Genomic DNA, 16,690 nt, shown 5'->3' with positions numbered 1-16,690 from the left:
AAAATGAATCCAGTATCTCACACCCAATTTCACATGTTTCTAAGATGATCACTATTTCACACACCTCCCTCCTTTCCCCTTAAGAGTTGTTAAAAATCAGTATGTTACAAAGAGAAATACACCACAAAGTACTGTTTGAAAGGTAAAAAATTTAGTTCCCTGACTATAAAGAATCTTAAATTCTAGGGAACAGAAGAAGCCTTGTTAAATCTCTTTCCATCAAGGAACTATTTCTACAACAGCCCTGACAAGGATTCTCTCTGTTAACACCTCAAGGGGCAGGGTCTCATTTTTCTTAAGAGTTGTTTTCATTGCTAGATAGATGCAGCTATCCATCTAAAACTGAACTAAAGCCTAGCAGGTCCTCCCTCACACCAAGTCCCTCTCTCAGCTACATTACTTGTGACGCCTGCCTTCAGCAATAAGAGGTAGTTCCCATGGATTCCACAGAACCAAACCTTGGTAAAGTCTTAACTGCACACACATCTGTCAGTATCACTCTCTCGCGCACGCCTCGTGTTATTTGTAAAGATGAACCTGTATTTTATTCTGGGGGAAGAGGCAGAAGACAGGAGGTAAGGGCAAGACGCCTGGGAGCCTGGAGGTCGGAGCTAACCGCTGGACAGCCAGGGAGGTCCCAGCATCCATCACTTTAAGGGAACAGGAATGACGTGAACAGAAAGTTGCCAGGTGCCGAGTGACAGGCAGATCAGGACATAAGATGCTTTTTCTGCCCCTCAATCTTTTAACACTTTAACACTTCTTTGAAATGCAACCCTTGAATCCTATATTCTCTTCCGGAATTTTAGATCCAAACTGATGTAGACATTAAGAATCCCCAATGTAATTTTTTAAGTCCCTACTTAAGATTTACCAACCTGCTTTATTCATTTCTTTCACTAAGTTCTTTTTCCTTTAGTATTTCTTTCAGCAAAGCTTATAAGAGGTAATTTTACCTACATGTGTCTGAAAGTGTCTTGGTTTCACCCTCTTCCTCGAAGAATGAAGCAGGTGGGACAGAGCAGCCTCCGTGTAGTTTCTCTTCCCCAGCCCTCTGGAGGTCTCACCGCCATCCTCCGGCAGTGTAATGTCGCATGTGTTTGGTCTGTTTCACACTCAGTCTCTTTCATCAGCTGGATTTCCTGGTGACGCTGGCAACTTTGGCTTCAGAGTACTCCATGCGTTCCCTCCTGCAGGTTATCTCCTCTTTTCAGGTTTTGTTTTGAGCTGTTTCGTGGCTTTGAGTTGTGACAAAACATGTTTTGTATACCTACACCTATGAACAGCTAAGATGATTTATTAGAGGACACTTGAGGCTGGCCCTCGGATTCTTTTTCGACCTGTCTGTAGAAGGGGAGATTCTGTAATGATGTAACACTACTGATGAGTATGTAATGCTACATGTGAATCAGAGTACGTGCAAAAGTCTTCAGCACGTGTTTCTAACTCTTGACCCTTAAAGAACAGTGTCTGTCATATAAAGGTTACTAACATGTCAAAGGCTCTGGAAACCACGTTAGGACTGATTTTGTTCACCGCACATTATAGCTAAAGGCTCTGCACCTTCACTGTTTCTGCTTTGTACCTTTTCTTCACTTGAAAATGTTTTTATGCTGTCGCAGTTTGTCCCAGCCCATGAATCTGCTCATCCAGGTCTCAGACTCAAACCCTGACTCTGCAAAACACTGGCGTGAGTGACCCTGTTCACCTGTTAAGAAGTCTGTCTCCTCCCAAGGGTGGCTGTGAGGATTACACAGGATATAGATGACAAATGCTTGGCAAAAAAAAAGGCCAAGCCCTAGCGAGGTGGTTCCAGGGGACTGCTTGTCAATCGCCACGGGATCCCAAGTGCTAGGTGGCTGCACTGTTCACAGCTTCCTGCTTCTGATTCTTTTCTCTAACCTTTCATTTCTTCATCTGTCTCCACGTTCTCAGTCTCACATATTCCGGAATTTTCAGCACTCCCAGTATATCCATGCTGCTTTCCCTATGAAATCACACAGGTGGGTTTACGGGGCAGGCACTCTGTTCTTCTCCACGCTGGGCACAAGCCTCTTCTTGCCTTCTCATTGGGAGGGCCAGCACAAGCACACTGACGGCTCTGGCCATCACCCTGGCTCAAGTCCGCCAGGTGACTGGACTAACTGAACTAGCTGGCCTGTTCCAAGCTGTCCTTTAAATTGGTAAAAACTCTATCTGCCTTCCTTTCACGGCATGTGTTGTGTATGCGTGTGAGGCAAAGTCTCTCGAATAAATTGTATTAGGTCTTTGCAAACCTCCAGAAAGAGTTGAGTAGAAAGTGTTAATCCTTACCCTGGGTTACCATGCCCTTGCAGAAAACGAAAGCTTTCAGAAGCTGAACAATTTACTCACAGTTACATAGGAATTAACAGCAACATCCCCTCAGGCTGAGCCTTCCTGAATGGGAAAATGTAACTGGTGCCCCCAAAGACAGCGCTTTATTAGCAGGCAGCTAACTAGCCAAGTAGCACTGGCGTAAGCAGAAGAGCTCCGTTTCCCAAAAGACGAGACACAGACAAGTTAGGAGCCTTGCTGAGGTGACATAAAGCTGCAGGACTCAGGGGTGAAGCAAAACCCTCAAAGGTCCAGCTGAAACAGCCCTGTTAATTCATCCACTAAGCGTTTGCCCTCTTCAAGTCATAAGAATTACCTGGAGAATGATGACTTTCTGCAAGAACAGAAAAGTTGCAGCTGTTATTGTGTAGTGGAAATCCTATCACACTCACACAAACAGTTGTGTTTGGGTTACCATAGTAGTAAAGCACCTCCAATCTGCAGGGAACATCAGGGAGGAGACAGAGAAAGCCACACACTTTGAGGCTTTTGTCAAATGTGACGAACAAAGAGGTTGGCAAGATGCCCCTGGTACCGTGCAATGCCGTCCTCCGGGTTGTCTCAGTACCCTGAAAGAACTCGACTGGCCTGTCATTACTAAAACATTTTCCCTAATTTTCCCACCTGGGTCAGGGAAGTTCGTCCCTCAGCTCTTTTCACAACCTGCAAATTGAAAAGCACAAACCTAACCAGGCTTAGCCACTTCCAAACATTTTTTTTCAGTGCTTCCAGCCTGAGAGGCTTACATAAACCACATGTGAAATTACAGTCTGCAAACAGACTAGCCCAAAGAGCCCAGTAAAAAATGCTGTGGTATTATGTCGGGTGGTGGAGCGTGTTAGGTGGAGGAGTTTAGGGTTCAGTCTAACCAATTAATCACTGTCAGCACCGAAACATCAAAAACACCAGCAAAGATAAGGAGAACAATAGCTACCTGGCCCACTAGGCCTTTTTATGTGACATGTCTGCCTCGGAGACTCATGGAGACACTCCTCGGTAATCCTCACCTCCTTCCTCTCTGGGAGGCGCTTCGAAATGTAACTTAGAAAGGGGAGGCTGAGAAAAAAAAATGCCACAACTCTCCCCTGCTAGTGAGGTGTAGGAGGATGTGAATCGGTTGCTTCATGCTTCTTGCTGTTTAGATTTGTTTTATTGTTGTCTTTTTTGTAACTTCCACCCCGTCCCATACTGTTAGTCAAAAGAAAAATCTAAACGACGAAAGGAAGGAAGAAGATATTCTCACAAACTTTCCAACTCCTCCCATTTTGAATATTATAAACTCTTTCGCTCCCTTTATTTTTCAGTGTTTACTTCCAGTCTGAATTCTAAAACGGAGAAGCCAGATACCTAGGGAATTCATAAAAAGAACACCGCCATTCTCTCCTTAAATTCTCTCCTTAAATATTAAAGCCAAACCAGCAGAGGGTGAAAAAAGGGAAACTAAACCGTGAATCAGCCTTTCACGTGTGATTTTTTAAAATCAAGAGCTCCCTGTAGGGGACTTGCACCCCCTCATATGACACTACTTGAACTCTCTGGACAGGAAGGGTGGGTGTTCCTGACCCTACTAGTATGTGACCTTGACTGCACACGCTTCTCATGTGACTTAACGTGGAGCACAAAGTAGCATAAGATGAATAATCTCATTTTGAGACTTTTAACTTAAAGGTCCTTCCTAAATCATTACAACTCAAGTGGAATGTTGACAGCTAAATACGATTTGAGCTTACCTATCTAGTAAACAGAAGGCCTGAACACTGTTAAGATCTTTTTTTTGAAAAAAGTAGGTTATATTGTATTTGGGGACGTGAAATTCTTCTCCACCAAGATTCAACTGCTCTATCTACAAAGTATTAAAATACACCTAGATTTTTTTTTCCAAAGGAATTTAGAGCAATTTATTCCAGGCTTTTAACAGGATCTGAGTCCAGTCTAGTCTGACCACAAGAATCCATCTGGGTTAAGTTCACCAGTGGGGTGCTTCACCCTTAGGCAATCTACTTTTTTTCCCCCCGAAGCTTATTTATTTTTTTATTTTAAAATTTTTTTTCAAATTTTGGACTTCCCTGGTGGTCCAGTGGTTAAGACTCCGAACTCTCGGTGGAGAGAGCATGGGTTCGATTCCTGGTTGGGGAACTAAGATCCCACAGGCTGTGTTGTCCAATAAATGAAATAAAATATTAAAAAAAATTTTTTTCCCCAAATTTTTATTTAACACCAAAAACATTTTGTATTGGGGTACAGCCGAAAATACATCTAGATTTGCTGCACGTTTACAATGCATAAATGAATACTGGTCTTGGAAAGTGAAAATTCCCAACTGGTCCTGGAAACTGGTCCAATTCATCCATTGGATTAATCAACACAGTAGTCACCTTCCTAGACCAAAGACAAGCCAGGGCTCTTGGGGGCCACATTCCTGACAAATGAGAAAGCTGGGTGAGCGCACAGTTGGGAATGCACCACCACTCTTCGGGTGTGGCTCAGGAGCCTGGAGCCATCTCTGAGAGCCTGTGGGGCTTCCCTGATTGGGCAACAGGTCACTGGGACAGGATGGCTGAAGAATCTTGTGGAACAGGTATTGAGAGGAACAGGAAGGACTAGGTCCCCGGGCCGACTGACACCAACAGGCAACCACGGCAGCAGATGAGTGCATTATCTCCCCAGCGCATCCTAGAGACCCGAGGCGGTTTCTGCCAGTGCTGGATCTGAATGGGCAGACATGGCAGGGGCTGGAGACAGGAGGTGCAGTGGGAGCCTGAATGCGCCCCTGGCTGAACTGGGGGAAAGAAAATTGATTTCCCCTCCTTACCTTTTGTTCCCTTATTTATGTCGAGGCCCAAAAAGAGGCTAGGAAAGACTCCACTAGCCTTCAGTTGAAAAGGAAAAAGCAGTTTCAGTCCCCAATCAACAACAACCAGTCCCCCCAGCTTTCAAGAGAGGCAGTGCGTTATCTTAAAAGACGAAAAGCAGCAGATGCCTCAAGCACAGAGGGAATAAATAAAGGCTACTGGGGGAGACAGCGACGACAGCTTTCTGATATCCTGGCACTGCTCACACCATCCTGGCTGCCCCCACAGACACTGCCTCATTTAGTAATCTCCACAACCCTGCACCATAGACACCATTACCTCGTTTTCATGGAGGAAACTGAGCATAGGTGAGCCACACCAGCTCACAGCACTCACCAGCGTCAGAACTGGTGAGCAAATTCAGGCCTGCCTAACCTCTCTTAGCGAACAAAGTGGTCGCTGTATTTGCTCGCACTCCGTCTGTCCACCCTTCCCCCCTCCCACCTCAGCACCTCTCCAGGGCTAACTTGGGAGGAGCTCATCTGCGTGAGAGTCTCTCAGGTAGAAGATCTCACCCTATGAATGAAGCGTCTGTCTCCTAGGTGCACCTCTCAATTGGGCTTTTTTCCCTCTTATAAATGAAGAACCACTTTGAGCCAATATTTTCAGTTTCTATTTCAAGCTTACGGCCAAACCTGGTCTGCATACCCTCTGCAGACTCCCAGATTGACTGAGATGGGTTTAACCCAAGGAATACAGGGCTACCACAGCTGTATCTGACCATATCTCTGTCTTATGCCAAGCAATAGTAAAATAAATTCACACTTAACAACAGCTTCTCTAGTTAGAACTCCAGTGGCCGGTGCCTAACTGGGTGGGCCTCACTACTGACTGCTCTGCAGCGTGTGACAGCTGCTCATGGGGACGGGCTCCTTCTGTATTTTTGCTCTTATGACTCAGTGCAATTTAAAATATCCCTGGGCTTAATACAAACAGTCTCAGAAGCCAATTTCCAAAGAACAGCAATCCCCTTAAAATAGAAGCTTTCAAATGGCATTACTGCTCATCAACACCAGGAGGGTTTTTTGCCTGCCTGATACGACACTGCTTCATGCAGGCAGTAGCTGAGCAAAATTCCAGGTCAGATTCCCTATGGGAAAAACAACAAAATGAACCTGTAAGACTACTGATGGGACTGTTTTCCTAGTTCTCTCCTGGTTTCAAAGTACTTTGCCATAGCGGAACTTCTTCCTACAGTAGCTCAGCAAGGTACACTCAATTTGGGAACAGGACTATAAACCTCCAGCTTTTAGCAGCCAATTAAATATATGTTAAACCATTTTACTGTGTGACCTGGCAGAAGTCACTTTATCTTTCTGGGTCTCAGGGGACTCATCTCTGGAATGAGATTACACTAGATATCTAAGGGCCCCCTCTATCTCTGAAGTACGAAAGTGAACCCAGTTGCCACGAACCAATCTGTAATAATACTCTAATGGGATGAAGAGATTAGATGCACGAAGAGAATCTGATGTCAGCACAGATTCCATCACTTAAAAAAACAAACACAGCTATATATCTTGTCTCCTGCCTTCTCAGATATACGATCCCACTCATACCTGAGAGTCCAAAGCAAAGCGCAAAGACTAAACACCTAGTTAGGGGCCCAAGGTTGAGGCGGAGTCCAGATCCAAGCTCTGCGACACTGACTGCCTGGGCTAAGTGCGTGTGGGCGCTGAAGACACACTCTTCACTCGTGGTACAATCGTGTGGGTGAAGAGAGGTTCCTGAGTAATTCTGATGATTCCAAAGAAGATGGTCTTGGGCAAAACTCTTTTCCCTGGTGCAACTCACTGGCGTAGAGACCAACGGGAAGCACTCACCAATGAACTGACTGATGGTACTGAGAAAGGACTCTGAAAGGGGGAAATCAGGATGCGGTAGTGGAGGTTTGCTTAAGTAGGGGTCCCTTATTATTCACCTCAAGTGTTGTACAAGCTTGAGCATTCACAGAATTTTATAGAATCTGTTAAAAACAGAGAGAACTTTTACAGAAATAGACACTGGGTCCTCAAAAAGGCCCTAAAGCTCTTGCTATTAAAGTCAATGCTTCTTAGAGCTAGACTCTAGGTTAGTCTGTCAGTCAGACAGATTTCAGGGTTGACTTTGGGAAAACACTTGTCCTGGGATGAAGAGACCCCAGGCTTTGGAGTCACATTAAACTGGGTGTGATTCCTGGCTTTACCATTTAGAGTAATCTTTGGCAAAACTTAAAACCTCACTGAATTTCAATTTCCTCATCTGTAAACTTGGGTTTAGGGTTTCCCAGGTGGCTCAGTTGTAAAAAATCCACCTGCCAATACAAAAGGTGTGGGTTTGATCCCTGGGTCGGGAAGATCCTTTGGAGAAGGAAATGGCAACCCGCTCCAGTATTCTTGCCTGGAAAATCCCATGGACAGAGGAGCCTGGTGGGCTACAGTCAGTGCAGTCGCAGAGTCGGACATGACTGAGAGACTGAGCCACAAAATCGGGTGCAGTGTGCCTACAGGTCCACCGTGAGGGTCAGCAAATATGCAGGAAACATCTAGCACAGTGGGCAGCCTAGGAGTTTACTGAAGGCTGCCAGAGGCAGCGTCCTCCTCTTCCTCTAACACTGTGCCTGGCCTCCCTCCTGTCAACTCAGATGTTAGTAAAATAAACTAAAGCAGCGAAAATAAGCAGAAACCCATCTAGAGCAGCCATAGACACATTAATGGGTTTCCTGGTCACAGAAGAGTCTCATGAGTCCAAGCCCTTCCAGGCCTGGAACAGAGCAGACACAGAAATCCGCAGAGAGAGGCTGCTGCAGGCAGCTCGCTCAGAGTGTGGAGGAGGTGTGGGAAGGACAGAGGACCAGCTGCCCAGGACCACTTACTGCAGAAGCATGCACGCTTCCACCTGCACGGGGCTGGGAGGATCCTTCTAGGCCAGAACACTACTGCTGTCAGCTATTTCCACTCACGTCAGGTTCAACGGACTGCTCTGCTAAAAGAAGGGAGAGAAGTGCTGCAAAAATGCTTAAAATGTGAAAAGTTGTAGTGCCTTAAAGAATACACTACGATCCGTGGCAGAAATCTCATTTATGTGAAACAGTCCAAAGACCAACAAAATTAGATAGATATATTTACCGTGTAAAGACATGTGGAAGAGAGGAGAATTCCCTTATTGCTCTATACACGGAAATACTGGTGGAATGAAATAATTGAGTAAAACAGTTGTTGACTTTTCCACTGCTTTTCTTGGGGAAAAAAAAAGATTCCATTTAAAGGAAAGACCACTCTCAAGCTCAAGTGATGTGACAGATATGTCTTCCTCCTGCCCCTTCGGTTTTTGAAAATTCATAAGTTCCTTTTATTCTCTCTTCATTCCAGAAAACTAGGCATTCACTTACCAGAATCCAAAACGCAATGAAAGGAGTGCACTTCTCCTCACGTCACAAGTGGCTTGGATGTGATTCTTTTAATGAGGTACTAATGAGGACCTAAGGGTTCTGTCCTGTCTGTGAATTATTTTAAATGGACACAGAGGTGGCCTTGGGAGACTTGTTTTTCAACTCCCCGATTTTCTCACACTGGCCTACACCGGACTTGAAGGCTTAACAAACTCTATATGAATTTTAAGCTCTGGAAGAATTTAAAAACTGGAATGTTTTGCTGTCCTTTCAAAATAAAGAGGTCAAAGCAGGCAGTTGTTTTTCTGAGCAACTGACCATGGAATGCCCAGGTCTCCATGTTCAGGGCAATGTATTTTAATAGCAGCAGTAGCAGCTGCTACCTAACATCAATCAAGCACTCTGGGGCCAGGCACTGAGCTACGTGCTGTGCATAAATGATTTCATTCAAATGGCACAATCATCCTGTGAAGGACTATTATTATTTCTATGCTAGAGGCGAGGAAATCAAGACTTAGAGAGGTTAAGAATCTTGTCCAGTTTTCAAGATTAGAAAGTAGCAGGACTAGAATTTGAACCTGGGAGTTAGGCGTTTTTAGAACCTGAATATGTGTCAGATTGCTCGCTGCTTTAGACACTGTTTTCTAAGCACACTCTGTGTGTGTGCTCAGTTGTGTCAGACTCCCTGCAACCTCGTGAACTGTATGTAGCCTGCCAGGTTCCTCTGTCATTTTCCAGGCAGGAATACTGGGGTAGGTTGCCATTTCCCTCTTCATCTAAGTATATTAAAGAATATATAAAACAATGACATAAGAACAGTCATCCACTTGCTTTTAGAACTTCATTTCTCTCTCCCACACTTCTCTCTTCTTCTCCCTTCAAGTCTTAAGTCAGAATTGAAGGACAGAAGAGTGGAGATAAGAGGTAGGGCTGAGTGACATTTTACCACCTGAAAAGAGCGTGCTGCTGTAACTCCTCTCGGAACTAACTGATACACGAGAACAATTAATCTCGGGCCCTGAAATTACCTCATAAAAGCAAACTTGAAAAAAAAAATTCATTTTCATTATTTTTTTTTCCCCAAGAGGTAAAGGAAACTTAAGAAACTGTTCAATCCTTGACACTACAGTAAAAGTACCGAGACTCTAGATGCGAAGTGGGACAGGACCAGACGTGGGCCTTTCAGGGCCTAACCTGTGGCTGTCAGCAGGACGTGCGGCTCCTGTAATACTGGCCCTTCCATCTGTCTCAGAGAGGTGGCCTGGCTCTGGCTGACACCACCAGTCGCATGTGATGGGAACAAGAGGCAAAGATGTGGAGAACGGTTAAGCGTGGTCTAATATGAATACAGTGTGTGCTGTGAAACACAAAAACGAGACCGGCTCCTACCTTTAGCACAGATTATGACTCCAAGCACTCAGTCCTTGGAGAATTTTCTAACTACCGTAGAACCATTTCATGTTTAAGTCCACTCTCATTTAAAGAGCTGGCAATTCATGAAAGTAACAGACAGGCTTATCTAGATTTATTTCCAGTCGAAATCTTTCTGTATCAATTGCCCAGATACGTGTGTTTAAAGTCAAATATCTACAAGGTTCACTACATTTGGCTGAGCTCTATCTTTGATTTCTACAGAGTTCAGAGGATTATAGATCTTTTCAGTTTCATGTAGTAGAGCTATGGGCTGCAATGGTTTGTGGTGCTGGGATTATAAGTAAGTAGGTGGAAAGCCTTGGCTCCAGTTGGAAGTTGAAGACGGGAGGGCTACAGTGACTGGTGTGAGATAAGGAGTCATTTAACTCTTCTGGCCTCTTTTTTGCTCTCTCTGAGAAGAACTCATGCCAACATCAGACAACATATCTAAAGTGCTGTGGAAACTCCAGAGAAAGACTCTACACAGGCCTTTTAAAGCTGCGTCTCCGCAGACACAGAGAACAGACTTGTGGGCACGGGATGAGAGGAAGAGGGCGGGGCGAACTGAGAAAGGAGTGTGTTAACACAGACATTGTCATACATCTAGGACTTGAATTCCGTATCACTTACCTATATCGCTCCTCCTGTAAGGCCTGCATTATTAGCGAATAGTCCCTCTGATAATGTTCCTTGAGGGTCTCAAAAGATTCCTCGAGTCGGGCCTGGGTTTCCCGGATCTCCTGGACCTCGTGCAGCAGTGCATCGAACCCTGAGCTCTGCATGTCCAGGGTGTTGGTTCTGGAGCTGGACGCTCCTACGGCGAGGCCGCCGGCGGTGCTGTTGGCGCCCACTGAGCCCGAGGTGGCGCTGGAACAGTCCTCCTCACTCCCATACTTGGGGCTGGACTGAAAGGTGGAAATGGCCCCCAAGGCCTTCCCTGCTTCGTCCACCTGCCCTTCCTCTAAAGAGTCCTTCAGGTTGGGGATGTTGTCGGCGCTGCCAAACTTATTACGAATCAGAGATGCGATCTCTCTGGGCTTGGAGACCACGGCCCCGGCGGCCGAGTGGGTTGCCTGGGAGAAGCTGGACAGCCCCCCCTTGACACTGTCCACCACGCCTTCGCTGAAGCCGGTCACCTTGGCGCCCACATCCTTCAGCCCCTGGTGCATGTCCCTGAAGACGTCCTTTGGCTGCCGGGGGATCCCATTCTGCTCCACCTCCCGGAGCTTCCTGTGGTAGTGCTCGAGCTTCTTCTGCAGCTGCTGGATGGTCTGGGCGGACTTCTGGTTCTTCTTCTCAAAGACCTGCTTGATGCGGGCGGCCTGCTGCTTGTCTGCGCTGTTGGCCAGCTTCAGGTACTCAGCCACGTTGTCGTCCCGGGCCGTCTGTGCAATCTTGATTTGTTCCGTGAGCTTCAGGATCTTCTGCTGCAGGTGGGCAATAGCAGCCTTTGTGCGCTGAGGGTCTGGGGTTCCATCCACCGAGTCTGTGTGCAGGCTGCCATCTGTGCTGGAGGCCACCGCACTGGAGGTCTGGGCGAGGCTGCTCACTTCCAACCGCTCGATCTGGTGTGAAAGCAAGAGGGGGAGGTTAGAAGGAGCCCAGGAGGACTCGCTCTCCACCATTGATGGGCCCCAACGTATTGAAAAAGTTCACCTACTCAGCACAGAGCATTGTTCTAATTGTTTAAATCACTCAGTCCTATCTGACTCTTTGCGATCCCATGACTAGAGCCCACCAGGCTCCTCTGTCCATGGGATTCTCCAGGCAAGAATCCTGGAGTGGGTTGCCATTTCCTCCTCCAGGGGATCTTTCCCACCCAGGGATCGAACCCACATCTCCTGCATTGGCAGGTGGATTCTGTACCGCTGAGCCACTGGGGACGCCCACTCAGCACAGAGTGCTGACCCAGTTCCTCCTGTCCTGTACCAGCCCCCTCACCCTCTTGGATACTGTCCCCAAACAAACACACTTTGCTTTAAGCAAAACAGATACATGAGAAAAGATTTGCAGAGGCTGGAATCTGTGCAAAAGGTCTTCTGCTAGAGGATTTCTTACAGTACTGCTTTACATAATAAAGCTCTCCTAATGAGTTTAAAGTATGAATTAATTCACACTCAGCACACATACTTGTGTTTAGAAGTTTATCTATGTACAACATAGTACATCTGCATTTCAATTTAATCATATGAAAATTGTCTCCGTATTCAGACGCCACTGTATTCCAATTCTTGCTTTCAGATTACAGTCATCTGAAAATGTTGGTGAGAAAGGTAACTTAAGTGGCTACATATAAAAATCCAATTGTTATCACGTGTCTTTTTAATCAAACCACATCAAGGGGTACGGAATCATTCTGTCTGTTCCAACAGGGACACTAAATTGGAAGTTGGTGGCATGTGAAAGGGAGAATGGGAAGGTCCTGCTAAAAGTAGCAAGCATGAACGTGGTAAGGGCTTGCAAGTTAAAAGCCCAGATCACAAGTAGCTGTGATAAGCTTGGGCAAGGTAACACGAACTGTCTGGGAGAGAGACAGAAGAAGTAAGTAATTAAACAAGTCAGGGACTAAGTTCAGGCCTTGTGAAGTTCAAATTTTATGTGTTCTGTCTACTCAAAGATTTTGATTAGGCAAGGGACTCCAAAACACATATAATGACTATCTTCCTGTGTGTGTGTGCACCCATTCAAGGGAGCCAAAGAAGAAGACAAATTGTTCAGATTTGAAAACTTCAACTATCATACTTCAAAACCATCAGGCCAAAGCTAAGGGAAGGTTGAGTTTCTCTAACTCAGGAAAAAAAAGCCCTTCCAAAAGGTGTGCCTGGATGTGGCTTGTGGTGATGAATTAGGGCAGGGCCCATGCAAAAAGAGGATGAGATGGTTGGATGGCGTCACTGACTCAATGGACCCGAGTTTGAGCAAGCTCCAGGAGATAGTGAAGGACAAGAAGGCCTGTGTGCTGAGGTCCATGGAGTCACAAAGAGTCGGACACAACTGAACAATGACAACCATGCAAAAAGGCTTTAGACACTGCTCTCTATTGAGTAGTAACAGTAAGAAATAATGAAATAACCATTGTGGGGTAAAAAAATTCCCACTAGGAGTGACAATGTACAAGTTCACCACCCTGGAGAAAGAAGGGCACATTCTTTTCCTTGTTTCCCATCCCTAATCTTGTTTACCAGTAAACAAGATGGTAGCAAGAACTATATAGAGGTTACTCTCATATTCTGAAAGGCCAAATCAATAATTCTGTAATGACAATAATACACCAAATCTGAAATATTCATGAAATGCTGACCATTAACTTGTCAGTCTAGAGACGCATTCTCCCTTTCCCATCTTGGCTGTACCTCCTCAGTCTGCTGTCTGAGCAGGGACCATGTTGATCTCTAAGATGCATGCAGTTCGCAACTGGGTTCAGTATACTACCACTGATGTGAATAGCAAACAGTATTATTTTCCTTCCAGATGAACAGAAGTGAACTACTGTATGCTGAAATAAAAGCAAAAGATAATCTCTAACTGAAACAAGTAACAAAAATGACATTATGCTCCACTAATGAAACGGATATGCACAAGAGTCAGGAAGCAGGACGATAACCGTGTCAGATCCCTTTTCCATCTACCCTGCTCATCTCTAGGTGCCTGCTCATCAGCATGGAAGGGCCAGGGGGAAGGCAGCAGAGGTGAAGATGAGCCAGAGTTCCAGCTAACTGAGCTGCCCAGAGTTGCAAGAGAAGCTCCTGGAAACCCACTCTGCTCAGGGCCTCAGGGTCACTCTCTCAGGCTGCACAGAGCTCCCACAGCGTGATTTTCTCTCTGAATGGGATTTCAGATCCCATAACTACCGTGCATATAATTACATGATCCTGACTGTGTGCTTATGCTTGACAGCTCCCCATCTACCAGTGTAACAGGAAGGCAAACAAGAAACACCTCTAGACTGAGGACCACAAGCTTACGCATGGTCTAGTTTTCTTAGGCTCTTTCTTATCAATCTGAATATCAACTTCTACGCATCCTGTTGTCTGAGGAAGTGTCGACATGGAAATCAAGGGTCACTGTTACTCTGGGAGGACACACATGGATCATACTGCCCAAAAGATACTGTTGGGACTAGAATCAAGGTGTTTTAAATGTATTTATTATTTATTTATTGAAATATATCTATTTTACAATGATGTGTTCATTTCTGCTGTAGAGCAAAGTGACTCAGTTATACACACATATATACCTTGTCTTCCATTATGGTTTATCACAGAATACTGAATATCGTTCCCTGTGCAACAGAATAGGACCTTGCTCTCAGAATCAAGGTTTGATTCCATCGCTAAAACTGCAAAAACCTATATAGAGGTGGGTTGCAATTTGAAATGGCAACCCACTCCAGTATTCTTGCCTGGTGAATCCCATGGACAGAGGAGCCTGGCGGGCTACAGTCCACGGGGTCGCAAAGAGTCGGACACGACTGAACGACTTCACACACATATAAAGGTTCAATATAATCATTTACAAATGATCACAGTTTAGATGTGATGTTACTTCCCTGCACAGCAACTGAAGAGATAATCTAGATTCTCTCTACTCTGACTTCTCTATCTGGGCTGTCTGGAGCCCCACTGCGTCCTTCCCGTGCCTGATTCCCACTTAGCATAAGCAATATGCCTGCGAGAACACTGCTGACAGAATCCCCTGTCCTCAGCATCGAGAAAGAAGACTAACCCTCAGTTTCAGCACATGGGTAGTTTAGACTTGAGACCATGAATCCCTGGGTTACCCAGTAACTCCTCCCAATTTTGGCAGGCACTATTCTTAAAAATGAAGAAGAGCAAGAGAAATCGGGAGAAGAGGGGAGGGGGCAGAAAGAAAAAGGGAGAAAGAGAGGTCACTTGATGACCAAAAAAAAAAACCCAAAACTGTACCATGGGTCACTTGGGAGTAATGGAAACTCCATTTGAATCTATGTATGCTAAGGGCGCAACTGGAATGCAGCTCTCCGGCCAGGGCGCACAGCTTCACACGTCCAGTCTTCTGCCTTCAAGGACACAATCTCCTTTCCTTTCCTGGCTGAAGGGAACCCAGTCCAGGCATAACCTCCTTCCGGGAATCTGTCCTGACGGCCTCCTGCTCCCAGCTGGATTCATGTGTGCAGTCACTCAGTGGTGTCAGACTCTTTGCAACCCCGTGGACTGTAGCCCGTCAGGCTCCTCTGTCCATGGGGATTCTCCAGGCAAGAATACTCGAGTGGGTTGCCATTTCTTCCCCTAGGGGATCTTCCCACCCAGGGATTGAACTCGGGTCTCCTGCGTTGCAGACAGATTCTTTACGGTTGGAGCCACCAGGGGAGCCCCTGGAGTCACAGCTCTTCCTTTCTATTCCCACACATCTATGCGCCTGCATCACTGTGCCGATCACATTATGCTGATACGATTGTTTGAGTGGGCTGCTTCTATTGACGGTTCCTGTGGGATGGGGTCATCACTCATCTTTGTGCCCTGAGAAGGTATCGCAATGCCTTGGAAAAGAAAATATCCAGTAGGGGTTCAATATAAATGCTTGCTAGCGTGTCCTTCAAAGGATCCTTTTAGAGCTCATACACCATGCAGTGACTGAGCCTATGTGACTATGAATGGAACAAAGGTCAGAATTTTTTTAAGAAAAACACCTTCCAACAGATGATACACATTTCTCCAAGGCTGCTGAGGAAAAGCTACTGCCTGAGTTGAATATGCATTGAGATGATTAAGGTCCTCTCTGGCCCACCCTGCTCCAGCCCACTGCAAAGACTCCATTATGGGATCCAGGGCTGCTGCTCAGAAGGCTCCGTCACAGGAGAACTGTTTTCCTGCTTGTATGAAACACAGCTCTGAGGATGAGCACTGCCAGCTGTACTTCAGGCCTGATTCGTGGATTTGATGGGTTCGTGTGAGCCCGGGATAGTGGGGGAGGGAGGGAGGAAGAGAAAGAAAGAACAGAATAGAAAGAGATCACAGGCAACCTACAACCACAGAACTGACGGTGTAAGTATAAAATTATATGCTGCTTTTTTATGGTTAGGAGCTGTTTCTGTAAGCACAGATTCACTGTTCAACTTAACCAAGGGGTTTCAGGTATCAGGTCGCGTATGCCACTGGAAATGTTCAAGCAGAGACTTCACGCCTGAGTGTTAGAACTGTCACATGAGGATGCACTGACAGTTGGAACAGATGATCCCTGTTTCCTTCTAATTTTAAGGTTTTAACTTTTGTGAAAAAGAAATAGTGACTTGGGGTATGGGTTTTTCAAAAATCTTTCTCATAAATCCTCAGAATGAAGAATGACTAGTCTGAAGCACACAGATCTGCTAATACTAAAGTGACTTTCTAGTTTTTGAGCAGGTGCTAACGAGCAAAAGAAAAAGTGACACAGAAAAATGCTTTCACTGCTGAAGATTTAAGAATGCATGTATCAGTAAAACCCACGTGTGGATAAGCAAATCTATAAAACTGCCACCAATGAGTTCCCCTTTACAAGTTAATTTCCCACAAATACTCTTAGGACACAGTCTAATTAAGACAAAAGATTTCTAAGCCTTAGCTTAATCCTATTTATTTCAAGGAAGTCTGATAAAACAAAAGTCTAAAAAGCAATGAAAGAATCTGCAAAGCTCCATGTGGTTTGTGATAATCTGGTTCTCTCTGGACTGGCTATTGTTAGG

The 16,690-nt window shown here is 45.5% G+C and overlaps 1 protein-coding gene across 13 annotated transcripts in view; it reads right to left on the bottom strand.

The window, feature by feature from the left end:
- Positions 1-16,690, bottom strand: part of TMCC1 (transmembrane and coiled-coil domain family 1) — a 155,650-nt gene that overhangs the window by 13,192 nt on the left and 125,768 nt on the right. For 11 of the 13 annotated variants that reach the window (XM_070776884.1, XM_070776883.1, XM_070776891.1 and 8 more), the window contains 2 exons: positions 10,621-11,555; positions 2,672-2,689 (listed from right to left, as the gene is read on the bottom strand). In XM_070776884.1, coding sequence (XP_070632985.1) covers positions 2,672-2,689; positions 10,621-11,555 — 953 coding nt within the window. The remainder of the gene's footprint in view (positions 1-2,671; positions 2,690-10,620; positions 11,556-16,690) is intronic. The other 2 variants (XM_070776890.1, XM_070776895.1) reach the window with 1 other exon arrangement.

Source organism: Bos indicus, chromosome 22 (genome assembly GCF_029378745.1).
Source record: "Bos indicus isolate NIAB-ARS_2022 breed Sahiwal x Tharparkar chromosome 22, NIAB-ARS_B.indTharparkar_mat_pri_1.0, whole genome shotgun sequence".
NCBI lineage: Eukaryota > Metazoa > Chordata > Mammalia > Artiodactyla > Bovidae > Bos > Bos indicus.
Note: the sequence above shows the minus strand (reverse complement) of the source record. Positions and strands in the feature narration are given on the sequence as shown.